This window comes from Henckelia pumila, chromosome 2 (genome assembly GCF_033568475.1).
Source record: "Henckelia pumila isolate YLH828 chromosome 2, ASM3356847v2, whole genome shotgun sequence".
NCBI lineage: Eukaryota > Viridiplantae > Streptophyta > Magnoliopsida > Lamiales > Gesneriaceae > Henckelia > Henckelia pumila.
The window spans coordinates 31,655,250-31,682,770 of record NC_133121.1 but is presented as its reverse complement, the minus strand read 5'-3'; the positions used below and the strand labels follow the sequence as shown (position 1 = coordinate 31,682,770).

General features: G+C 35.2%; 3 protein-coding genes across 5 annotated transcripts; 2 read left to right on the top strand and 1 right to left on the bottom strand.

The window, feature by feature from the left end:
- The first annotated feature begins 3,222 nt into the window (after positions 1–3,222).
- Positions 3,223–6,854, top strand: LOC140882655 (uncharacterized protein C23H3.12c). Of its 3 annotated transcripts, none has more exons than XR_012150251.1 (8): positions 3,223–3,870; positions 4,309–4,373; positions 4,585–4,683; positions 5,068–5,175; positions 5,780–5,849; positions 6,011–6,082; positions 6,155–6,314; positions 6,564–6,598. XR_012150251.1 is itself a non-coding variant. In XM_073288785.1 (8 exons), exons 1-8 carry the CDS (start codon positions 3,652–3,654, stop codon positions 6,708–6,710), a joined length of 834 nt encoding a protein of 277 aa, XP_073144886.1. In that variant the 5' UTR covers positions 3,223–3,651; the 3' UTR covers positions 6,711–6,854. The 3 variants fall into 3 exon arrangements, 2 of the variants coding, with proteins under 2 accessions (XP_073144886.1, XP_073144885.1); XM_073288785.1 differs by having other exon boundaries at positions 5,128–5,175; positions 6,201–6,314; positions 6,564–6,854; XM_073288784.1 differs by having other exon boundaries at positions 6,201–6,314; positions 6,564–6,854.
- Positions 6,855–13,696: 6,842 nt separating this feature from the next.
- Positions 13,697–18,250, top strand: LOC140879583 (26S proteasome regulatory subunit 7A). Its single transcript, XM_073283347.1, has 10 exons — positions 13,697–13,832; positions 14,720–14,801; positions 15,023–15,114; positions 15,198–15,275; positions 15,506–15,567; positions 16,016–16,160; positions 16,300–16,518; positions 16,608–16,789; positions 17,394–17,569; positions 17,769–18,250. Exons 1-10 carry the CDS (start codon positions 13,746–13,748, stop codon positions 17,924–17,926), a joined length of 1,281 nt encoding a protein of 426 aa, XP_073139448.1. The 5' UTR covers positions 13,697–13,745; the 3' UTR covers positions 17,927–18,250.
- Positions 18,251–22,003: 3,753 nt separating this feature from the next.
- LOC140880357 (protein STRUBBELIG-RECEPTOR FAMILY 6-like) lies at positions 22,004–26,875 on the bottom strand. Its single transcript, XM_073284717.1, has 16 exons — positions 26,470–26,875; positions 25,703–25,835; positions 25,545–25,616; positions 25,391–25,456; positions 25,232–25,303; positions 25,063–25,134; positions 24,845–24,916; positions 24,707–24,772; positions 24,531–24,593; positions 24,128–24,438; positions 23,730–24,013; positions 23,230–23,495; positions 22,951–23,083; positions 22,713–22,831; positions 22,491–22,647; positions 22,004–22,411 (listed from the first exon to the last, which is right to left on the bottom strand). The coding sequence occupies exons 1-16, from the start codon at positions 26,552–26,554 to the stop codon at positions 22,265–22,267; spliced, it is 2,118 nt and encodes a 705-aa protein (XP_073140818.1). The 5' UTR covers positions 26,555–26,875; the 3' UTR covers positions 22,004–22,264.
- Between the last annotated feature and the right edge of the window lie 646 nt (positions 26,876–27,521).

Sequence of the window (27,521 nt, the reverse complement as noted above, 5' to 3'; positions counted from 1 at the left end):
ATCGTACCAAGTTGAGTGTTCCCCAGGGAGCAATAAGATGTACAAGGATTTGCAGACCCGGTTCTGGTGGAAATGAATGAAGCGCGGTGTTTACCAGTATGTTTCTAGATGTTTGGTATGTCAACAGGTTAAGGCGGAACATCGATGACATGGAGGATTGCTTCATAGTTTGCCGATTTTGGGGTAGAAGTGAGAGTTTATCACGATGGACTTTGTGACCCATATGCCAGTGTCTTCAAAGAATTGTGATGCTATCTAGGTTGTGGTGGATCGACTCACCAAGTCAGCACATTTTCTTCCATATAACCGAGATTACACTTTAGATCGGATGGTTCGTTTGTACATTAAGGAGATTGTACGATTCCACGGAGTACATGTGAGTATTGTCAGTGATAGAGACCCCAGGTTTACTTCGAGGTTCTGGGGGAGTTTTTAGCGTGCTTTGGGCACTACTCTCAGTTTGAGTACAACATATCATCCAAAGACTGATGGGCAGACAGAGCGTACGATCCGTACTCTTGAGGATATGTTACGAGCGTGTACTATGAATTTTGGTCCAGCTTGATAAGATCATTTACCATTGATTGAATTCGCGTACAACAACATGTATCATCGCAGTATTGCTATGGCACCATTTGAATCGTTGTATGGATGACGATTTCGTACTCCATTGTTCTGAGAATAAGTTGGGGAACGACAGGTGGAAAGACCATAACTAATCCAGCAGGCCGTTGATATAGTTGATTAGATCAAGAGACGCATTAGAACTGCACAGGACCGACAATCCAGTTATGTTAATGCCAAGCGCAGTCAGGGATGACAATTTTCCCCGCGGGTTCGGGTACCCGTGGGGAAAATCCGAAACGGGGTGGGTTTGGGGGAGTATTTTCGGGTATGGGTTCGGGTTCGGGGATTTTTAAAAATCCCCGAAATATATTGGGGCGGGTATGGGGATGCTATCCCCATCCCCGAACCCGCCCCGATAATAATAATAATAATAATAATAATAATAATAATAATAATAATAATAATAATAATAATAATAATAATAATAATAATAATTTAATTATAAAATTTTATTAAATCTAAAATATTATTAAAAAATTAAAATTAAAGTATTATTATTATTTCGTTTGGGGAAACAGTGTTCATGAAAGTTTCACCCTTTCGGGGGATATTGAGATTTGGTCTCAAGATAAAGTTATCTCCGAGATTCATTGGCACATTCGAGATTTTGGAAAGTGTTGGAGATTTTGCTTACAGACTTGCTTTGCCACCGTATTTGTCTAGCATCCACGATGTGTTTCATGTATCCCTATTGCGATGGTATGTGGCAGATGAGTCTCACATCTTACAGCCGTCTGAGGTACAGCTGGATACAGACTTGACATATGTGAAGAGACCTTTGTGTATTCTAGATCATAAAATAAGGTGTTGCGAAACAAGATCATTCCTCTCGTTCTAGTTAAGTGCCAACATCGAGGCACTGAGGAAACCACTTGGGAACTAGACAGCCGTGTGCCTTTGGAACATCTTGAGTTGTTTTGATTGTACTTTTGTTTTAAGTATTGTATCTTGTAAAATATTCAGTGGTAATAAAAGGATGTTTTGTTCATTATTGAGTTTCGTTTACTTAAGAGTTAATTTCGATGGTAAAATCTCTTAAGTGAGGGAGAATGTAGTAACTCAGTCCCATTTTACAAGATTAAATGATTAAACTTAATTAAGTGATTTTAATTGGATTAAATGAATCAAGAAATCGACTCCAGGATGTTAGAAATGGTCAAAGGGTCGAAGTGGACTTGGACAAGTTCGGAAGGTGCGAACGAGATCGGATGATCCGAAGTGATCGGATCAAGCGATGGTGTTCGAAAGCTAGATCAGAACTGCCGATCGAGTTAGATCATGTGCACTTGTGACGTGTCGTTGACGTTTGTACATGTAGATGTATGCATGAGATCGGAAAGTCCGATCAGGAGTTCGGAACGTCCGATCAGGAGTTTGGAACGTTCGATCTCCGCCTATAAATAGGGCATCCGTGAGCCCATTTTCTTTGCCAATTCACAACTTTTACCTCTTGATTCTTGAGTATATTAGGGGCTTCCATCCTTTCTTTGTCGAGGGACGGGCCTTGGCGAGGCATCTCCGGAGTCGAAGCGGAGTTGTGCCCAAGTTCTGGAAAAATCTACAACAACGGGCTAACGACAGACGAAATTATAATTCGAGTTTCTATAATAGTTTGGGAGTATCTATTAGCTTAGTTAAGACTTTTAGATGATGATTAGTGATATAATAATCTTGTGATTATAGGCTTGGACAGTAGAGCTGGTGTAGCTTGCGTGATAGTATTGAGGTACGAAAGTACTGTTCGAGATATCCTAACTGAGTATGCATGTATTATATGTTGCATTGTTATATGGCATGATTTTATCTGCATGTATATTATGTCACGATATTATGTTTCATGCATTATCATATTGAGCTTTTATCCTTGAGATAGCCTGTATTAGGGTGGTTACTCTATTGAGCTAGTGGATGGTTGGACACGTGTACTCGTGATCAGGTCACCGATATCCACAGTGGGGTGTGTAAGCCATCTCTTGGTGCGACGGAACAGAGTACTACATACCTTGGCGCTAAGTCTGTTTGATCAGAATTTTTTGACCTTGAGTCTTGGTACCTCATACACTTGCATTCATGTTCATATAGTATTTGTATGCTCATACTTTCGTATTGAGCGTAGTCGCTCAAGTCCATTTTTTTGTGTTTATTTGGACATCCTATTCGACGGGGCAGGTCTTAGGTTGGACGGAGCAGGAGGCTCAGGGAAGACTTAGTTGCAGGGTTTTGGCAGCTGTTGGGAGATTTTTTTATTCAGATGATTGTATCAGAACTTGTTGGTTTGGTACTGAGTAGTTATTTCGATTTGCTTGTAATAACTTTAGCATTCGGATTTATTTTGCTTGGGTTTGTATAACTTTGGTATTTTTCGCTGATAAATTTTGATTATGTTTTAACTAAGATTATTGCATGCTTAAGCTTTTGATTAGTAAGTAATCACAGTGCGAGTCACTACAATCCTCCTCGAGAAACCACCTCGAATCCATCATCTTGAAAATCAAGTCTCAATCGAAAAATTAATCTTTAAAATCCTCACTTAAATTTAATACATTAAATAAATTATTTTAATTAAATAAATAATGGTCATTAAAAATTCTGGCACGTTACATCGAATTTGTTAAAAACATACAAGATTTGAAATGTTGTACAGATGTGGAAGGAAAGAAAAACGGATCGGACAGAAAATTTGGATTTTAAAAGCCCATATATTAGATGGGCCTAGGTTCCGAGTCAGGCCTGCCAAATGGCCCATCCAAATTGAAGTTCCCACTTCACAGAGAGAGCATCAGTTATTAATAGAAATTTCACCGTGAACCACCCAAACCGCTCATAGACTTCCGACTCCGCCGCACCATAATCTGTGGAGCAATCTTGGAAATGGTGGTTCTTCACACAGTCACATTCTAAAGCGATCAAGATTCAAGAATCTCCTACCTTCTTGATTTTGTAATTCAAGTTTCCTTGAAATTGATCTTTCTGAAAATCTATAGAAGAAATCAATCGTTAGCATTGATTTGAGGTTATTCAAAGATGAGGGCTAAACTTGTGGTGTTTCCGATCAGAGGAAGAAGCTGGTGCTTCAGTCGAACGATTGACCCTTCAAAGCCCGGCGCTCAGTCTCCCAACACTCCTTCCACGTTCAGAGAACTCTACAGCGTACTTTTCTCCTCGAACCCATCTTCTGCGAACGGCTTTCAATCCTCTCAGGCGTTTAAAGTTGAACTTGTGGTTGATTTTGTCGCAAACAAGGTGACAATTTCTTCGTTAATGTATGCATTTTCTCTTGCTATTGCTGTTGAATCCGGGGCAGGCCCACATTACATTTTTTGTTATATATATTTTCAATGGCAATGATCAGCAGGGCAGTCGCCCATGAATCGATATATGTTTTAAATTTTATTTTAATTTCATCGGCGTTGCTGCACGTCTGAACCCTCTGGCCGTCATCCAACATGGAGCCAACATTTTTCTTCTCATAACTGAAAATGTATGTTCGTATTTATTCTTGAGTTGGAGCTGATTATGGAGTCTGAACGAGTATTCAAAAAAAAAAAATTAATTTAGATTTTACTTACATGAAAACCGTGTAGAAAAGTGTGTGTGTGTACATGTATATGATGTTACTGCCAAGTGATTAATGTGTATCCCTCGTGTATGTATTTAAGTGATTTTATGTGTTTTGTTTAGATGAATGTTGGTTGGATTAATCTGGAGAAGGCACCTCAAGGGTCTATAAAGAACAAGATTCATGGGTATTCACGTCATCCTCATTTTTTAGTATGCGTTCTGTACATGATTAGAATCTATGCTTTCTTTCTTTTTGTTTGATATTTAACAGTTTGCTTGAAGATTATCAACGTCTAATCTTTATTTGAGATAATTATTATAAAATAAAAGTGAAGAAAACAAATGTGCTGGACTTGTGTTGTTTCCAAATTGGTGATTACTGGTTCTTATGCCTAGATTTGGATTAAAGCTGTTGTCACGAGTGAAGCCATCGGAAATCTTCTTCAAATCTATTCCCAAGGAGATTGACAGTGTGGAAATCACATACCCATCAAGGTGGTGTTATCTCTCCTAGTGTGCTATGTTCATACTTCATAAATTAATATATATTACAAATCAACTAAAGATTGAGAATTTGAAGAATACCTCCGTAAAATGAAGTTATTGTTATAAGTTGTTAGCACGATAGATTTTCTTGTTTTTGTTAAAATACTTATTCACAAGATTTGGCCATATATGAAGCACTCTATACTGAAAGATAAAACTGCGAGGTTTGACTTGGTGCATTCTTGAAACTGATGAGCTGCTAATCTCCTAGTAGGTTATTGAATGTCTGATGTTAAAGGGAATTATGGAATCCTGAAACTTTAGGGATGGAAATTGATGAAAATATTCTTGGCTTGGAATAAATGACTCCAAATAACAATATGGGATGGACAGATGCTTGTTTGTTTCAGTCGAGGCAGGTCTTCACATTATTTTCTCTTTGAAAAATCACAGTATGAATCCGCGAGTTGTCCGCCGAAGATTACGACACATAGCTTTCAGGTGATATTTTATTACTTGGTTTCATTGTATTCTTTGTATAATCGCTGTAATATCTACCAATTTGTTGCTGAGGCTGACGTTCATGTTGCATCTTTGCTTGCATCAATTACTTTGATGACATTTATTGGGATGGAGTGGCCACGTAGGGAGGTTAGTTTAACAAGGACGGGCCACACTCTTAACTTTCGATTTACTGTGACACCTTGACAAATTTTAATTTCAGCTAGGTATAATACTGTTTCACCCGTAGCTCGTGAAAGAGGTGAAAGAGAGTTCATTTTGCAATAGCATGCCTAGGCAGTGGCACATGGTTTTTATGATAATATATTTGGACCTACATGAAATTTATGATCAAGTTCTTCTACGATCAGATCATATCGGTTTAAGATAAGCTTTTCAGCATCCCAAGGATCAAGTGTTATTTTTTTGTTAACTTCTAATGATATACCATGCTTGGTTTAAAATTACATAATAGTTTATTTTTATGCATCAATCCCTCTTTAATCTAGACTTGGCAACGGTACGCTACGCTTTGTCTAAGATTACATAATAGTTGTTTATTTATGAATCATTCCTTATATAATGTAATGTGATCCATTCCCAGGGGCTCGGTTATTCATAAGCAATACTTTTACCAATCGGCCATCTTGCTGCCACTGACATCAGTTTTCATGGTATGTATCTGTGTGCATCTAGACAAATGTCATTCTCTTAATTATTTTTCTGTCTAAGAATTCCACTCTTCATATTCTCGCCTATGCATTCTTAAAGTTTGGATTATTCCATTTCATTTTATCTGATACTTGGACAGTGGACTCACTAAAATATCATGCAGGTTCTTCCCTTGCCTAACGTCCTATTCTTTTGGACCTTGTTCCGCACTTACTCCCACTGGAGAGCTTCACAGGTTAAGAAAAAACTTTTAAAATAAATGTGTTATCGGCAGCCTGAAATTAAATGTAATTTATATACATGGCAGAAGAACCAACCTGGAATGTATTTCATTTTTCCTCACCTAAATTCAGGGAAGTGAGAAGCTCCTGCATTTGGTCACCGAGTCCGTTGAGAATGTGAGAGTGCCAGAGAGTTCAACAACAATTTCCGACAAAGAAAGCGAAGATTCTACTATTTCTTCATGGGTAATTAAGATTGCCAACTCGTTATTGTTAACCTTATTTGTGCTGCACCTTCTACATATTGTCTGTTTTTTTCACTGACTACATTAGTTAAATACGGTTGTCTTCTAGAGCCCATTGAGTTAATTAATTATATAATCTGTTCTTTTACATACTAGCTCTTTTTCTTCAGCGCCATGGTTATTTTTGTTCTTGATTTTTTATGCTCTTTTCCTGAAACACTAGTAACGCCATGAAATACTATGCGATCAGGTTTTTCAACCATCAGCGGAACTTGAAAAGCTTCTTGATCATAAAGATGGTGACAGTGAAGGTCTCGATGACTGTACCATATCAAAAATTTGCCAGAAATTTTACTTGAACACTGCAGATGTTGTTAAATATCGAAATTCAATGTAGCTTCTTTAAGCATCAACCCACATTCTAATTCCATTTTTTTCTATACATTTTTGACAATTTGGTGTTGAGGAAATTGTCCATTGTACAAGTCCATCATATTTTGTTTCTTTTGTTGAAAACTCAAATGTTGTAGGATTGTGGGGCTTTTTCTTGTTCCTAATGCAAGTTTTACATTTTTGTACACCAATTTGAATGCTACCCGACCAAGACCACAAAGTAAGATACATCTTTTGCCTGTTCCAGTTGGACCAATAAAAGAGAGAAACAAAAAAGGTTGTTTAAAATTTATTAAGGTAGTGTTTGGGAGAGCTTTTAAGAAACACTTCTCAGCTTTTCATTAACAAAATTTTGAAATTTTATGAAATTTTGTCAACGAAAAACTGAAAAGTGCTTCCTAAAAGTTCTCTCAAACACTACCTAAAACAAGTGGATTGTGGGAAAGGAATTAGGATTTTTTTAAAAAAATTAAAATTAAAATGAAAATTACTAGTTTCTAAATTGAAATAGCATGATAAAAAGATACTCTGAATGAGAAATCCTGTGGTATGCCGTATGTAGAGATGGTTTTAATTTTTAGAATTATAGGAAAAAAAAGAAAAGAAAAATAGCTTATTATCGTACAAAAAATTAGTTGCTTAATGGTTTAATTAATTTAATTTGTAGAATGACAGAAAAGGTTACTATCATGTCGAAAAATAGTTATTTTAAGAGCAAATTGTAGTTAAATCTTCAATACTCATCCTAATTCCTAACTTTATTCTAATTCCTTAACCAAAAGATTCTTTACTATAACTCTCTAGGATCACCAAACTTGAATATTTTAATATTTAATTCTTGTACTCGATTTATGCTAATCTATGCTTAAAATTCAAAGGTTTTTATGCTTAAAATATAAATGTTTTATGTTAGAATCTGGAGATTTTGTGCTCATTTATGGTACAAAGAATTATCCGCAAAATGGTATCAGAACTTTAGGTTAATTATTTAGACGTAATATTATTCGTTAAATTATACTTTTCTTTGTTGAGAAGGAGATTTTCAACAAAAAAATGATTTCAAACGAAGGTTTGAAACATGTGGATTTCATTTATATGAAATCCTATAAACAAGTAATCTATTTAAAATAGATTCCTTACAACGGGTCTTAATTAATAAGACTCTTGGTTTTGTATTTTTTGAAGGGATTAAGAAATATGATTTCTAACTCTCAATTTCTAGAGATTACCCCAGATTCCTCTAAACTCTTCGGAGATCTTAGAGAAATCCAAAAGACAATATAATATTAGAGCAACCAGCTGTATGAAATACCTCAAAAAATTGAAGAAATCCTTAAAAAACAAGAAAAAATTTTTGAAACTCTAAGGGTTCTTCAAATGAAAATCCAAAATCAAGAACAAACATCGAGTTCTAGGAAAGGAGGAAGGTTACCACTCTCGTTTGATACCGAACCTTTGTTACATCAAAAAGGTAAAACCAAAATGGTACAAAAACCTTTAACTGATGAAAAAATGATGATTAATCTTATAAAAGCATTATCAGAGAAAAATACGATCTGATGACTACTTTAGAAAGATTAAATCTTGAGTATCTACAAGATCTTGCAGATTCATTTGCAAATCTTAAGGTTGTAGATCTAAAGATGAATTCCCCTGAAAGTGAACAACCTACTGGGAATCCTCCGAGGTATGTGGTTAAAACAGAAGAACCACCTAGTGAATTTCAGGCTGGAGAAAATTCACATCCAGCAAGAACAAGGACAAGAAGAAGTAAAATCCCACTCCATCAAACTCCTGACGGAAAAACTGTTTTAGATCTTATACATCCTTATGGGGTTATGTTAAACCTTAATGTTCTGGACTTCAAAAACAGAGAAGATCCCATAGATGATTGGACGTCAACTATGAGAATTGCAGCAGGAACATTAGATCTCAATAAAAAAGGATTCATTAAACTTCTAGAAATGAGTCTAATGAGATCTGTTAAGATTGCTTGGGAGATGACTATGCCAGAAACTAAGGAATCAATCTTAGCAGAAGAATCCCTCAGCGAGATTGGAGGAAGAATGACCACCCTATTTAAAGCACAATTCATAGGGGTAGACTATTTCAATAATCAAGATACATAGAAGAAGATAAGATATACTCAAGCTCTGTATAGCCTCGAGTTGCATGACATCTGTTTAGTTAATGAATACATTATGTTATTCACTAAATACAGATGAAGCTTAAGAGTCGAGGAAAATGTAGCTATTCAGCTATTTTTTGCAAAAATGCCAAGCCCCTGCAGAGAAATGCTGATAAAAGAATACGTTCCAGGTAATCTAAATATATTGGCAAGACGCGCCTCTTTTCTGAAAGAAAAATTGGCAGAATGGTGCCACATAAAGTCATTAAAAAAAACTACAAAAAGATAAGAGGTATAAATAAACGTACTCATTTATGTTGTAGAGAAAATGATCTACCAACAATCATTGGAAATAGATCACAGGGATTTAAAAGAAAAAAAAATTCAAAAATAATCCCTACAATAAAAGAATGAGAGGTTCTTGGAAGTTTGGTCCAAACAAAAAGCCAGATCTTATAGATCAGGGAAAAGAATTGGACCTACAAGAACATCCCCAACAACAAGCTCATCTCAAAGCAAAGGAAGAATACCATCTAGAAGAACTTACAGAAGAACTCATACAAGAGCAAGTGAAAGTTTTAAAGATTGTAACTGCTGGACATGCGGAGCAAGGGGACATATTTCAACAAATTTTCCAGAAAATGAGAAGAAAGGAGTCAAACTCTTTGAAAAAACACCTGACATGGATGATGTGGCCTTCTTTCAAGATTTTGTCCAAGTATATCAGTTTTAGGATATACCCTCAGACGAAAGCATATACGAGGAAGAAATACTATGTAATCAAGAAAAATCTGAGAATGAATCAGAATCAGACTAAAGAAGAAGTGTTTCGACATGAAACACATGAAAGTTTGACTGGGTTTTTTAGTTAAAATACTATATCTCATAATATGATTCAAAGAATTATGAGAGAAAATCATACTCTACAGAAGTATCAAGGAGTTTTGGCAGGACAAGTGAAAAGAGTCTTAGGAAACTTAGGGCTTAGACAAAGAAAGCACAATCTGATTTACAAGTTATCAGGAAACTTATAATCTTTATTAGCGAGAATCAAGAGTCACTCATTACATTATTAACTAGCCAACTTGGAAAACTCCCAGACATCCAACAAAAAGGAGCAGGGGAGGAACAACAAACTTTGCTAAGGAGTGAGCCACACTATTGGCCGATCTCCTAACATGAGTCAGAGAAACAATATCTAACTGAGAAATTTTTATTTTCTGAGCACATAATCCAGCATAGATCAAATCACTAAGTGACGTCGTGACTGCTTGCACTGCCAATAGTGAATCCGAAGAAATAAACACTTGTTTGAAATGGCGATCCTTATGGAATTAACGAGTAATCATATTGAGATGCAATTAATTCCTTTTGAAGAAATAAGATAATAATTGCAAAAACTGAAAAGTGAAGTGGCAAGGACGATGTCCTGGATTCATATTGGAGCAATCCAAATAATGATCAAAGCTACTTTCAAATAAGGAATAGATTCACCCATAGACATCGTAGTATGCGATAAAAAAATGAGAAATATATAAGACGTTGTTCTGGGAACTATATCAGGAAATTTATGTGCAGAAAAAATTGTAGGAGTTATTTATCCAAGAATAGCCTACAATTTAGCTGACAGAGACTTTAGTCATGCCTTGACATTGCATCAAAATTTCAAAGAAAAACGATTAATGAAGGAAGATAATAGATCATATTCTATTACATATCAAATTTCATATGTTCTTTCTAATACCCACTGTTCAAAATTATTTATTAGAAATGAGTTTATTGAAATCCCAAAGATTTTTGAAAAGGTTGCTGAAGCAATCTACCCAGAAAGAATCGAGTTTCCTTTAATTCAGGAAACAGACATTCAGATTCAAGACAAACAGGTTCTATATAGAGATCTTAAAATAGAACCCCAAATGTTATCCTTTCAGGGTGACCGAATGACGAGTCGAAGATGGAAAAAGTTTCCTATACAGAAAATTCCACCAGAAGAAAAGGAGTTTTCTATAATGGAAAAACTTAGATCTCTAGAAGGATGGAAAGAAATCAAAATAGTATTCGAAATTACAAGTCATAGGAACCAATTCCCTTGTAACTCGATTTACTATTTAGGACAAAAGGAAAGAGTAACTTACCAAGGATTGATAAATATTGGTGAATTGGAAGTTCAAATTGGGGGAATTCCAAGAAAAGAAGCAGATCAGCTGATTCTTGGTTTAGAATTCCTTAAGAACCATAAACCATTGAAACACCTTGAAAGAGGAATAGAGTTTATGAAAAAAGAAAAAACTTGAAGAATTCAATAAGAATTCAACGAGATGGAAAACCAAGAAAATTGGGTAAGGGTAATCCCCTAACCAAATTTGAGAAATCTTTTCACAAACAAAGAAAGAAAAAAACTCTTGAAGTTAGTAAATCATGAAAATGACTTACTAGAACACATTGAAGAAGTAGAAAAGAGTAATCATACTCTGCCTACTGAAGCCTTAGAAACAATAAGGCTAAATAGTCTTAATCGGATTATTGAGTTACAACACAGTTTATTAAAAATGACGTGGTCATTTAATAATCCCTTTAAGTAAAATGACAACAAGCTCTTTCTTCATATACATTCCAATCGGGATGTTGTATGAACAATATAAGGCAGAATACTTCGCAGCCTATATTGATTCAGGAGCAGGAATTTGCATAGCAAAAAGAGGCGTCTTCCCTGGGAATTGTGAAGAAGACTTACCAAAAATTTCTAGACGTGGTCTCTCTCGAAAAATTTTAATTCTTTGCAAAGGAATAAAACAAGCAGAGATTCTTATGGGAGGAGCAGGCCAAACACCTTGGTACAAGGTAAAGACACCACCCATATATTTCCATGATACCGGAGCTGATATCTTGTTAGAAAATAACTTCTTACAAATGTTTAAGAAATACACACGAGACAATAAGTCAAGACGACTTATGTTCACTACGATTTGTGATCGTAAAATCATAGTTCAAAGACTCAAGGTTGCCTTTTATCGACATATGTCGATCATGTTCCGCAGCCAGCATGGTGATAAAGGACAACTTTTACACTCAAAGATGAAAGATTCCAGGAGGTTTGGAGAAACTATGTTAAAAATAACAACAGAACAAGAACTCCAAACATAGGATATGGATCTTCTCGAGGTAACTCTAATCCATAGAGATATAGAGTTAGAAAATAAGGTATCCCTTGAAAATGTCAAAAAGAAGCTCAAAGAAAGTTATAATGAGCATCCTTTGACATGGTGGGATAGAAATCAACTCAAAGTCATCCTTACTTTAAAGGAAAGCAAAGAGTATGAATTTGTTAGATATAAGTATATCACAATGAACATAACAGATCAAATGGATATGAGGATAATTATCAAGGAATATTTGGACCTTGGTCTAATAAAATAAAAAGTTTCACCATATAGCAGTCCAGATTTCCTGGTCAGAAATCATGAGAAAATAAAGAGAGGTAAACTCAGACTAGTTATTAACTATCAAGGTATTAATAAAATTTTGGAGTTCGACAGGTACTTCATACCCAGTAGAGAACACTTAATCAGCTGCGTCCGAAATGCTAGAGTGTTCTCAAAATTTGATTGCAATCTGGGTTCTATCAGATTTGGATGGAAGAAGGTAGTAAGAAATTCACAGCCTTCTCTACACCACAAAGACATTATATTTGGAAAGTTATGCATATGGGATTGGCTAATGCACCCCAAATATTTCAAAGAAAGATGGATAATCTTTTTAAAGATTAGTTTAACTTCATGTTTGTTTATATTGACGATATTATTATAGCATCCAAAAATATAGACGAACATGTTAAACATTTAGAGATTTTCTCTAAAATATGTAAAAAAGAAGGACTGATTTTATCTGAAAAAAAAGCAGTTATAACAACAAGAAAAATCAAATTCCTTGGCACTGAGATTGATGAATCTGGAATAATTCTACAGCCCCATATTGTGGAAAAGGTACAGAATTTTCCAGATAAACTCAAAGATGTAAAACAACTCCAAAGTTTTCTCGGAGTGGTTAATTTTGCAGTGATGTTCATAAACAACCTAGTGATGTACATGAAGGTGTTCAGTTCTTTGTTAAAAAAAGATGAAAGGTTTATATGGACCGATGAACATACTAAAGGGGTAAACCAACTTAAGGAGATATGTAAGAAACTCCCGAAAATGGCTATACCCGTAGATGAGGATGACGAAAAAAATCAAACTCGAGCTCTTTTTGTATGTTTGAGTCTGACGAGTCAGAAACAAACCTACTTAACGAGCTCACTTTAATGAGCCTCAAAACAAGCTTCCTTAACGAGTTCACTAACGAGCATTGCTTAACGAGCCGGAAAACGAGCTCACTAACGAGCCTGAATACGAGCTCTCTAACGAGCCGGCTTAACGAGCCGAACTCGAGTTAGACTTGTTTAATATGATAAACGAGCCGAGCCCGAGCTTTTATATATACTAAACGAGCCAAACCCAAGCCTTGTGATAAAAGTTCGGATCGAGCTCGAGCCGAGCTCGAACCCTTATTTCTGTCAAACAAACTGAGTCCGAGCATGATACTGATCGGCTTGGCTCGACTCGACTCGACTCATGTTACATCCTTTAAGTTATCATATCCTCGGACCCAGTAGTATATATACAAATTATTGTGGTGAATGGTGGCGCGTGTTGACAGATGCGCGAAATAAATATTCATCAATCAAGTGAAATGGGCCTGGGCCGATATTGATGAGCTGAAAAATGATTCCTATACTGGGCCGGTTGATTTTTGGATATTGGGTTGCCACGTGTGACCTAGCACCAATAAAGCAGATGCAGAGCTTGTTGAATCATTTCGTACGTATCAGTCTAACCTCTTCTTCAAGAAAGGTTTCCAAAGGAATCTTCGGAAATGGCACCGGAGCCTGAAGATGAGATCAAGGACGAGAAGAACCCTAGGCCACTCGATGAAGATGATATTGCCCTCCTCAAAACCTATGTATCTTTTTTTCTACTTTTTTTCTGTAACCCTTAATTTGAGCTGTTTTCCCCCCTTTTTTGGAACTTGTTGCATGAAAGTTAGTGGAATATGGATTTTAATGTGTGTGGGAGTTGGGGGTGGGTGGTTGATGGATGCGATAGTGTTTGTTTTTTTGGATGCTGGATGAGGGTTTTTCTTTTGCCCAACCGGATAAAATTAGATCTTGGGTTTGAATGGTGCGTGGAATTTAGTGATTCTAATTTTCGAATAAGGATACGTTAAATTGTGGATTCGACAATCTGTAGTGCGATTTCATTATTATTGTCTAGCATGAAATTTCCATTGTTCATGAACTGTGGATTTCAATGACGGAGCCAAGAAAAATTAGTTCCGAAGTGGAACTACAATTTGAATTGGGATCGGGTGCTTGGAGGCTACAAGTGGAAGGGAGGTGGTCACCGCACTGGTTCTCCTCCCTCCAGCTGCCACTTGTTGTCTCTAGCTAGCCTATAGTGTCTGCTAAGATTTTCTGCTTCGGATTAGGACTTACGGATGCTGAGCGTTTTGCTTTAGATCCAAGACTCTGAAAAGACAGTATTGCTTCTTTGGAACCGGAGGGAGTTTGTAGGAGCTGAGAACTACTATTCTTTGGCATAAAAGTTTCTTTATATTTGGTTTTTTGATCTGATTATTTGAATTTGTATCCTCAGTTTCTTTTTCTGTAAATATTAGGTGTTCTCTGTTTAGTCAATTGGCATGTTTGGTTCAAATCACCACTTCATTGAACTACTATTTTCTATGTGATGAGATGATATGTGATGGAAATTCAAGGTTTTTGAGAGTTGATACTTTAGGGATTTTGAATTATGTATTCTTCTGTTTTAATCATCAAATGATGGATGCAGGGTTTGGGACCTTATTCTACAAGCATAAAGAAAGTTGAAAAGGAAATCAAGGACATGGCAAAGAAGATTAATGATTTATGCGGTATGTTAAATGTACTAAGAAAAATACTCAACAAAGAAAAATACTTGTTTTATTAGTTCAGCAATAATTAACCTGCATTCATAGAAAATGTTGTAGAAACATAATGCTAATTTGATTTATGGATAGATGGTATCGTTTTTTTAATCTAACATGATTGATGTGCTCCATCCATGTTCCTATTTTTCTTTCTTCTCTAAATTGTTAAATATTTACTGCCTAAGGTATCAAGGAATCTGACACTGGTTTAGCTGCTCCCAGCCAGTGGGATCTTGTATCTGATAAGCAAATGATGCAGGAGGAACAACCTCTTCAGGTGAGTTTTCCAAGACACACTAAATTTATTGTCTCTCCATCTTTTGCCCATCTCAGAAAGATATATATGTTGTCTTCGACTAGGTTGCAAGATGCACAAAGATAATTAGTCCAAATACTGAAGATGCAAAGTATGTTATAAACGTCAAGCAAATTGCAAAAGTAAGTTGGCTTCTCTTTCTTCTTAACAGCTCTGCAAGAACATGGTTACTCCACATGAGTCATCTGTTGGACATGAAAAAAAGCAAGTAGTGCTGTTTAGGGAATAGCGATACATACACATGCACACGCATATGCATATTGCATGACTGTCAGTAGATTTCATACTATTTGGATGTCTTTGATTTGACGATATATTTTTTTAACTCATGGGCATGCCACACATGTTGCAGTTTGTTGTTGGCTTGGGCGATAAGGTTTCACCTACTGATATTGAAGAAGGAATGCGTGTTGGGTAAGCTTTTTCGTCTTGGTTTATCCTCAAACCAGCGGAAAATTATTGTTTTCCAAATGGTATATATATGATGATTTAGTCGGAACTAAGTATATGTTTTTTGTCTTATCATATTAGATATGTTGCTTTTTATGTTTTAAAATTATATTAAAGAAATGATTATGTTAAGCAACTTGTAAATAAGTTTTAATTTTGTTCTTTACAAACTTACAAATTACAATGTACAAATGAGCATCTGTTTAGGTGGCCTAGCATTTGCTTCTTCATTTATTTGCCTGATACAACGTGAAGTGTTTTATCAATTAATCTGTTTATCTGTATTTCCATGGTCGAATAATTTCAGATTTCACAAGCTGTGTAAATTATGATAGAGGCTTTAGCTTCTTGTTGTGTGGTATTTATCAGTTCCTATCATGCTATGTAATTTGATATTTTGTTGTTATTGCAGTGTTGACAGAAATAAATACCAAATTCAGATTCCATTGCCTCCGAAAATTGACCCAAGTGTTACAATGATGACAGTTGAAGAAAAACCAGATGTTACGTATAATGATGTTGGAGGATGTAAAGAGCAGATTGAAAAGATGCGAGAGGTTTGTTATATTTGTGTCTTTGCATACTTTTGCGGAATTTGTTGCTCTTTGTTTTTCATTCTCCCGTCTCGTTTCAAATTTCTTTATTTTTTCACGAATTCAGCTGAACTTTCTACTTATGCATTATGGATCTTGCTAGGTGGTTGAGCTACCCATGCTTCATCCTGAGAAATTTGTTAAGCTGGGGATCGATCCTCCAAAAGGCGTTCTGTGCTATGGTCCTCCGGGTACAGGTAAAACTCTACTAGCCAGAGCTGTAGCTAACAGAACCGATGCATGTTTTATTCGTGTGATTGGAAGTGAGCTTGTTCAGAAATATGTTGGTGAGGGGGCTCGGATGGTCCGTGAACTCTTTCAGGTCCAGTTCTCTTCGGTGTACTAGCTTTCTTCTAATCCTGTTATAATGTGAATATGCTAAAAATCCACAATCTTCACCTTATGTGGCAGATGGCTCGCTCTAAAAAAGCTTGCATTGTTTTTTTCGATGAAGTGGATGCCATTGGGGGTGCACGGTTCGATGATGGAGTGGGTGGAGATAATGAGGTTCAGCGCACCATGCTTGAAATTGTGAATCAGCTTGATGGATTTGATGCCCGTGGCAATATTAAAGTTCTAATGGCAACCAATAGGTTAGTTTTCCTTTTGTTTTTTGCACTTTTTTTTCTGTAATAAAAATGTTTATTGATGAGATTTGCTTTAGGTGCATAATGGCATAATGATTCATCAGGTAGATAAATTTCTTATTTGGAGTCTCATCTTGCATGTGCTCTCTTTTTATCAGTTGATTGACATAAATTTTAGGTGGTTTGCACATGTGATGTTTCTTTTATTAGTGGAATGGATGAATTAGTGCGTCCATTAACAACACATTTATTAGTTTTTCCTCATGAAATTATTTGTTCCATTTTATTTCTCTTTTACTTTTGCTACCATCTATGTTTGGACAATACCGGTTCAAAGTCTATGAATAATTGATTGCTTGTAGACCGTGTATACATTATATTTTCCTTACACTATATCCATAATCCGTGGTTGACTTGTTTAAGGAGGATTTTTCTGTATGCACCATACCGTGGGGAGGGTGGGCGAGTTTTTTAGTTATCAAATTCAGAATTGTACATTGCCTCATTTTTTTAATTCATCAAATGTATTTGCTGATAAAACCTATATTACCAAAGCTACTTGGTTGTTAATAAAGTTGTGTGATATTAATGGTTCGGTTCTGCTGTACAGACCTGATACACTTGATCCAGCACTATTACGTCCCGGGCGGCTGGATCGCAAAGTGGAGTTTGGACTACCTGATCTAGAAAGTAGGACTCAAATATTTAAGATTCATACTCGCACAATGAACTGTGAGAGGGACATTCGGTTTGAACTTCTTGCACGTCTTTGCCCAAATTCGACTGGTAATTACCTCTTTTGCTTTGTAGTTGATGTTATAATGCTGATTGCTGCAGAAAGTTTCATCTTCGCTTGTTCTTTCAATTTCTGGTATTTATACACCCAAGACTGGGAAATACTATGGAAAAAGAAAAAGCAATTCCATATCTAACTCCATATTGTACCTGGAAAATCTGTCTTATTGTGCATTACTTCAACCATCAGGAGCCGACATTAGAAGTGTGTGCACTGAAGCGGGAATGTATGCTATTAGAGCAAGAAGGAAAACTGTCACAGAAAAAGATTTCTTGGATGCTGTCAACAAAGTCATCAAAGGCTATCAGAAATTTAGCGCCACACCAAAGTACATGGTTTACAACTGAGTGCTTTATCAGCGTCAAGTTTTAAGATGGTGTCAAATGCAGCAGGAAATATTTGGGACCTGCCCTTCACTTTGATTCTGTTTCATATGCTGGAACTTTTTGCACTGCAGCTTGGATACCGTCTGGAAGCTCCAACCAATTGTATCCATGGCCATGGTTACATTTATTTTACTTGAACGTTCTGAGCAAACTTCAAGTGTTGTGATATTCTGTATTGAATCTCTTTACTTTGATGACAAGTTTGGCTTCAGATTTTAGAATTTATTTTCCAAACTTGATTGAGTTTCTATAGCATGCTGCACTCAAACCAGATTCATGTTATTATTATTATCATCATATGTTTGACTGAAGAAGATTCATGTTATTTTGAGAAAGAATGGTGGTTAAAAGCTGTGATCTGTTCTCACAAGTTTCAGCATGTACAAGGGCCGAGGCCCAATTGATTTGCAGGTGGGCTACGTGTTGATTTCTTACATGCTGTGAAGTCCGCATGCTACTTTTTTTTAAAAAAAAAAAATTCTTTTTAATTTTTAAAAATAAATATAAGATTTCTACGGCCGATAAAAAAAATCTTTATAATTTTTAAAATAAATGAGAAGATTTCAACTAGGGGTGTTTATCGGTCGGTTCGGTTTTAATTTGTTTAATTTCGGTTCGGTTTTTCGGTTTTCAATTTATGAAAAATATAATTCGAAGTCAAACTGTTTTACTTCGGTTCGGTTTTTGTACTATAACGGATCGTATAATACGATTTGATCGGTTTTATCATTAATAATACATAACACAATAAAAGAAACATAAATTTTATGTAATTTAAATATCCCAACACACACAACTTAAAGTTATAGTCATATTAATAAAAAATAACAAACAATACAAGGACAAATATTCAACCAGTCTTATAATATTTTAAAAAAAAACAAAACAAATCTTGTTATGATTATTCCGATTTTGATATAATTAATAATATAAATATATTGTAAAATATAATATTTTTTTACATGATTTTTAGTAAAAACTTTAAAAATAAAATTTAAATGATTTACATAAACAACAATCAACTAAAAATTATATAAACAACAACAATGAATTAAATAAACAACAATCAACTAAAAATTATTCAAAATGATTATTCATTCACTAAATATCATCTCATATCATATATAATATAAATAAAAAATATAAATAAATTATTAATTTAATTCAATTTCGGTTTTTTCGATCAGTTCGGTTTTGACATATATAATTCAAAACCGAACCAAATAAACTTTGGTTTTAATATTTATATCCTAATTACAAAATACGGTTTTCGATTCGATTCGATCTTTGATTTTTTCGATTTGAATTTTTGGTTTTTTCAGTTTTATCCTAAGTATGAACATTCCTAATTTCAACGGCCGAAGATGAACGATAAGGTTTAATTGGACCGTTTTAATAATTTTAAAAATAATTTTTTAAAAATTATAAATTAATGGTGGATAAATGATGGATTATATGTTTTTTAATTGTGCGCGTTTTTTTTTTATTTGTGTCGTGTATTAATTATGTATGTTAATTTTTTTAATGATATTTTTCAAATTATTTGTATACTTTTTAGTTGTGTAATTTTAATATTTTTTAATTGTGTAAATTTTATGAAGTACAATATTAATATTTTAACATAAAAATTTAATATTTTGACGTTATTACTGCAATATCATATCATCCTAGCAAAATTATGAGATGCACAAGCACCAACATCTCCATACATATGTGTAACAGCTTTTAATTGGTCATTGAGAACATATACTATGTTTCTAAAGTGGTGGTGATATAGTAGTGTTGATCTTTGAATAAGTATTTTTTTTAAAATAAAATAAAATTGCACATAAATATAAAAAATTTAAAATACACATAATTTTAAAAACATGACATAAATATAAAAAAAATACAAATAATAAAAAAAGCACAAATTAAAAATGAAACATGATTAAAAAGAGGACGAGTTCTATTATTCATCAGCATGTAAACTTCAAATATGTTCGATCAGGTCGCTTTGAAACTTGTGGTGTAATTCTTGGTTTTGAATGTCGACACGTCACTCTAAAAAGACGTTGAACTCCAAGGTATGATCTCTTGAAGGGACAACATTTGGTGGCATATATGCATCATCTCTAGCTAAGAAACCATGATCTTCAAGTATATCCTCTTTTTCGTCTTTCATAATCATGCCATGTAGAATGATACATGTTTTCATTATATAATCTAAATCAATTGGATCTCACATGCAAGATTAACCTCTCATTATTTGTCAGCATGCTAGGAGTACAACAAAGTAGATCAACATTTTTTTTCACCATCTCTTGATATCTTGCAGAAATTCTATGTTTTTGCGATCGGGGTTGAGGGATAGTTTCACAAAAGTAGCCCAAGACGTATAAATATGGTCAGTGAGATAGAATCAGATGTTGTACTCGTTCTCGTTCACCTCAACCGCACTGGAGGGACTTCTTCTCCCTTTGCAATATTGAAGAACAAAGTTGGAACTCTCCAGTACCTTGATGTCGTTTGCAGCTTGGTACACCAAAATATGCATGTCAACTAAGTAAATTTTTCGATGCAACCACTTGTAATATGCTTGAAGGTTCTTTTTGATGTCCATTTCAATATTGTCCTACCCAAGTTGCAGGACAATTTTCTAAGCCCAATGCATGCAATCAATGTATCCAAGGATCCCGAGAATCCCCTTCGAATATTTTTAGCATTTAGTCGAGCAACGTCCTCAGGTATTGGTTGCCTCAAGTATTGTTCAAAATATATATCATACACCCCCTACAAAATGTTTTCAAACAATCCAAAGTTGTCCATGAACGAACATATACTCAAATATTCGTCAACATCGCCCGCAACATCATATGCAAGCATTTGGACCGCAAACGTAACCTTATGTAGCGATGACAACCTGAGCTTACCGGTTGCGTCCCTCCATTGGAAAAAATAAGACACATTGGTTTGTAAAGTTTCAACAATTTTCATAATAAAAGGTCTCCACATTCGGAATCTCTTTCGACAAATCATTTTCGCGGTAGATGGGACTTTCAGCGAAGTAATCTTTGAGCTCCGACAACACGTTCTCGATTTTTTTTCTTTTTGTTTGTAGTCACGTGCGCGACTTGACTCCTCTGGTTGAAGCACACAGACGTTCGTTACTAATATCTGAGTTCGTAAACGTGTTGTTGAGAAGAGAAATTCGTCCATCATGAGATCACGTAGCGGAATCTTATTGTTGGATGATGAAGAGTTTCATGTATATCATGAAAATATTGAAGATTGTATGCGAGTATGCGAACAAATTAGAGATTGTGTGTAAAATGAAAAGAAAATGAATATAATTATAAAAAATTTCTTGTCGTCGGGCTTTTGTTATATTTTAAAATTATTTATTATTAATTTTTTTTTATTAAAAATTAAAATAATAGTTGAAATGATCTCACCATTATTTTAAACAATCATATAATCTCAACCCTTCTTTTTTATTTTAATTTTTTCTTAAAAAAATATATTAGTGGGCTTCATCGCTTGGAAACTTTCTGCACAGGGTCCACTAAATCCTCGTATGATGATTATCTCTGCACGGTGAAGCCCACCATATCCTGATCATCGATCATCGCCCCTTGGAGGGGGCAAGAGGTGAAATGGGCTGAGGGAGCCCACTTCCCTTGCGTGGCTTCGTGGACGTTGGTCATGCTCTAGCATCAAATTGAGAGTCGGTTTCCATACAAAAATTATTAACTTTTAAAAAAAATGTTTAAATAAATTCAGCTGTTTTTAAGTGTTTTATTTTAAAAAATAAGAAATAATTTTGACGTTTGGATAAATATCAAAAAATATTTTTATTTTTATATTTAAATATAATTAAAAGCAGAAGACAAAAAAACTAGAAATTCGCTTTTGGAAAAACACTTTTTAAATGCTTTTTTCAAACAATTATGTAACCAAAGGCAACAATTTTATCTTATTAAAGTGCTTTTATGTTTCTGGCTTCTCCAACCAAACGAACTCTTTCTGGACAAGGGCAGGATGCTGCAGGGGAACAACTCTCGCTCGCACTATAGGAATTTTGAAATAAAGGAAAATATTGTCTGAAACGTTACAGCAATGCCCGAATACATAAATATTTGTTAATCACACAAATCCAAGAAAACTCTCTGTCAAATCACTCTCCACTACGATACAAGGAAATAGCAGAATGTGACAAAAACAAAAGCAAATGCCGAAGAATGAGAGTTAACAAAGCCGAACAATCTTTAATTTGTAGCTCGGTGGATATGGAATTGGAACTTATATATTCCGCAGAAGTTAAGAATTATTGTCATCGCTATCTTCACCTTTTTCATTCCGAGCTGCATCTTTTCCTGTGGTTCTTCTACTCATGTTTGCTCGTTGTACTAACCGCACCAATGCCTGAACAACTTCTGACATTGGTGGCCTGAACTCTGGCTCCGGCTGGTCGCAAAAGATAAAAGAACACAGTTACGCAATAATCAAACTCAAGATAATCGATCTTTTAACACACAGCGAATACCTGAACACAAAGGGCAATTACATCCGCGAAACGTGAGAGAGATTTGACAGGATAAAGCCCTCTTAGAAGGGGATCAACCATCTTAGACAGCGCGTCAATATCATGAAGCTGAGGTGTTGCCCATCGAACTAAAGATTGCTCAGATCTTGCCCTTGAGCTATGCCATGATAAAAAGGGAATTAGCTCCTATTACATAGTATCATGCAGAGACGAAAAATATACCTGTCAAAAGGTTTACGACCACTAAGAAGTTCCAACATCACGACCCCAAAACTGTATATGTCACTCTTTATGGTATATTGGCCAGACAAGGCAACCTCTGGTGCACTGTAGCCAGATGCCTGCAAATGGTACGTGTTGAATATGGTGAGGATGATGATACATGTTCGTCAATCATTATACATGTCGATAGATAATAAGATAAAAAAAATGTCGTGACAAGACAGGTTCAAAAAGATACCTGATCTGGTTCTTGGACAAGGCTAGCTAAACCACAATCTGACAGGTGAGGATTGAACTCCATGTCGAGTATAATGTTTGCCGATTTAAAATTTTTATGGATAACTGAAGGTGAGCAAACTTCGTGTAGGTACCTACAGAGGACAGTTAGGTGAGCCCGCATGCAAAAACATACATTCAAGCTAAACTTTATGGAAATAAAGACGAAGAGCTTAATTGATTTCTGTTTAACTAGTGGAAATCGAATATCTTGTTTTCATGAACTACTTATAAAACTTACTCCAATGCTCGTGCAGTCCCTAACGCAATCTTGACTCGAGTATTCCATGTCAATGGTTTACTATATTCATCAGAGAGGTGCAGAAATTCATACAGGGATCCATTTTTATGGAACTCGTAAACTAGCAGGTGTTGTCCATGCTCTGAGCAATACCCTACCAGCTCGGTTATATTTGGATGATGCAAATGTGAGAGATCCGAAACGATGTTCAGAAATTCTTCAGAATTGGACAGAGCAGATGAATTTATTTTCTTCACAGCAAGAGCCTACATGTGATACCAAAATACCATGCATAGCAGATTATTAGACAGAGAAAACACTTGAATAGGAAAACAATAAATGCTCCAATTATCATTTTGTATTTGTTTTTTAGTCAACTCTAATAAACCAATTTGTAAGTAGTTCTTGATCAAAAGGAAAACTAATGGATGTTCAGAACTCTTTAGTTATTAAATTCACAAGTAAATATAGACACAACACGATTACGAAAGACAGAGTACCTTTCCGTCATTCGACTGAGCCCGATAAACACGCCCAACTGTTCCCTCACCAAGAAGATTTTCAACACTGAAACTATTTGTAGCTATCTGTAGGTCTGCTATTGAATACGATTTAGCATTTATTGGAGCTGTAGGAACCTTCTTCGGGGGACTAATAGGCTTCAATGATACAACATCTTCCTCAGACTTGTGAAGATCAACAGGAGGCGGCTTGAGATTAATCATGGGAACAGTTTCTAAATATTTTGTGTTGGCTTTTGCTGAATTTTCAACACATTTTTCATCTGCAGTTTTTTTTTTAAAAAAAAAGCAAGACACGCGAAAAATTAAGAGGTGTCGCATGCCGGCTTAAATCTTTCATCGCCACATATACATGTGAAAATAAGACTTATAAATACCTTGCACTTCTTGCAAAGTAAGAGGGGCGAACGGCTGATTGCCGAGCTTCTCAATGTCAGTGACTGACTTTCTGGATCGTCTTTTCATAACAACAAATATTATTATTGCTCCTACAATAAGAATGGATATAATAATCCCAGCCACAGCTCCAGCTCCCAAACCAGATTTGTTTCCGCCACTTCCACTGCCACCCCCAGAAGATGAGCTACTATTTCCTCCAGAATTGTAATTTGGGTTGGGAATGCTGGCAGTAGGAGTGCCTGGTGGAGGTGGAGGCGCAGGTCCAGAGTCAAATGAGTTGCCATTTGATCTGTTAATTTCAGCACAAATGGCAAGCATTTCAAGATCTCTATATGGGAAAACAAAATTCTTGTTAATGTATATATATTATGAAATGCTTACTGGAGATTTATGCTTTTCAATTGTTGTGGGATCCATCCACTGAAACGGTTGTTTTCTATATTTCTAGAAAAGAAAAATATAGAACAATATAAATTGAGTAGCGGCCCATAAATAGTCTATATATGGAATGAACATTTGTGTGTGTCTGTGGCGAGCAAATTTGAAACAGAACTCACAGATTCTTGAGAGGAAGATTAGCAAGCACATCGATGGTTCCCGTAAATTGATTATTTTGCAAATACCTGGATGCTTAAACTGGTTCATTACGAATTCATTTGGAATCAAATAAGTGAAAATTAAGTTTATTCCCTCACATATTAGATATACTCATCAGCGACTGCATACTTTCAGGAAGATTGTCAGTCATGGCATTGAAAGAGAAATCCCTGAAGCATGAGCACAAATTATTTAAACTAAGATAAAAAAAACTAACAAAAAAAAAAAGATTGTAGCCTAAGTCATGGAGAAAGCAGAAGCATGAAAATTCAGCTTTTGGAACGAGGTACTGGTTGCATGAGGAGATGAATCTTACAATGTAGACAGATTAGTAAGTGAGCTGAACATGAGATTCACCTGGCCCTGAATTTGATTGTGACTCACATCACTGAAGTTACAAAGAAACATCAGATATTTGCAAGTATGACGTGCATTAAAAATTTATCGAGGTTTCTGGGAGGTATTAAGTTCAAGGGATGACTAACAGGTATTTAAGAGAAGTCATCAGTGATATGGAATAGGGAAGGCCACCAGTGAAGCTGTTGCCAGCAAGGTTTCTGCAACATAAGGCAACAGTGAGAGATGAGATAAAAACGAGAAAATGTAGAATGACATCTCCTATATAATGCTAAAATGAAGCATACAGGCTTTCCAAGTTCGGAGGAAGTTGATAAGGAATTTGATTTCCAAGATTGTTGTGACTTATATCACTGCAAAATGCACAGGTCATATTATTAATAAAAAAAAAAAAACTCAATACAACAAATAGACGAAACAATCTCGGAATTGTTAACTTACAAGTCAGTAACAGAGGTCAATTTATCTAGCTGGTATCCCATATTTCCAGAGAGTCCTAACCCAGATATCTTTCTGACAAATACACGCTAGAGTCTGGTTAGCATTTAAGGTAATGAGCAAACACGATAAAGAATTTTCGAGCTTTTGTATGAAATCACATTTCGGTCACTCTTGAGCCTGCGCAAGTAATACCCATCCAGGAATCTCCACAAGGATCCCCACCATTCGAGCTCCATTTGGTAAGTTGTGGTGGTGAATTTAAACTGATGTACAACGCATTGAGAATAGAAGCTGTATCCAGATAATGGTGATCAATATCACGTATGCAATAACAAGGTAATAACTTGTTTATGCCCGAGCACAACCAGCATGCAGTACATGATTTAAATAGTAAGCAGCGATTTCGTAAGAAAGAAATGAATTCTTACACAAGTCGAATTTAGGTAGTTCCCAATATTTGATTATTCACAAAGAATTCCTATCACTACTGTCAAACAAAACTATAACATAGAAGCGTTGATCAAGAAATCATATTGCAAACTCACCAAATCAAATCTGTAAAATTTTACCAGATCAAACTCACCTGATCTTAAAAGAAGCATAAGTATACTCGATTCTTGAAATAAATTGACCAAAAACATTTAATCTTTGCACACAGCTATTTAAACGACCGAGAACATTAGAAGCAGAAGATGCCCAAATGCAGACAGACTATTTGGCGGTCATAGATTCACCTAAGCTGAACAAAGATTTCTCCTTTCGCACTAAAAGAGCTAAATATGCAAACTTACCCCACCACATATATCCAACACATCTAAATATACAATAAAACTATATTAACCCAAATCCATTTCATTCAAATAAGCCAAGAGACCACAATATACACACACATGCACAAAGTTTACATTCTAAAAGAAATGCTGACCATCAGATGGATCTGTTTCTGCATTTGCACAACTCAGAAGGCTAATGAGCAACACCACCGCTGCTAACTCCTCCAACGTTTTCATCCCTCTCTCGCTTCTATATTAACCCCAACTCTTTCCAAGAGACAAATAAAAGCCAAAAGCTCGGATCAAAAAGGCTTTGTCTTTATCAATATTAAGACAAACAACCCTTTTCTTCACCTCTCTTTTATGGATTTTCTTACAACATTTTCTCCCTCAATCTCATTGATAATAATAATTTTAAGGAGAAGAAGAATTCTTTAAGAATCTTGTGCCCCATTTTTGAATATTTTTTTTGTATACCCGTTCTCACAAAAAGTTGGCAGCACGATCTACTAGAATAATACAAGAAGCCACCGAATTCTTGTTTCTTCTCTCTCTCTCTCTCTCTCTTTCTCTTTCCTACACGTCTTGAAATTATATATTCACAAAAAAATGTCTTGCAAGGTGGTGCTTTCTGATTGATTATTTTATATATTGCTATTTGTAGTTTATAACTGTTAATTTGTTATGAAATAAAATATTTAAAATTAAACAAACTGGCTCCCTACTATAAAGATACATACATTTCCATATGAAATCTTGACCAAAATATATAATAAATTTGATGGGCATGTAAATTTCACGCTTTCTTATTCTTTTTTAGAATACACTAGATCTTTTTGTTGTTCTTCTAGCCGTTGTGGGGAAGACAGTCACGGGCTCGCATTGGAAAGGTATCTTTTTGTACCTCCTATTGTAATTTTTGTAATCACGTGAATTTCTCTTTTTTACATATATTTTTATCATTTCAAAAACTCGATTAATTTTGCAAGAAAAAAGAGCATGGATGTCTTATTTATTTTTAAATCAAATTCAAATTAAACTACATAATACAGAAGATACAATCAAAAATTTCCTATTAGTGCAACTACCATGAAACATTAAATGCCAACATTTTAGATGTTATTTTTGGTTTAATTCCGAATTAATAGAATTCTGTTGACTTGAGTACATCAAGCCAGCTGCATTGTGCATTTTTCTTCCCTTG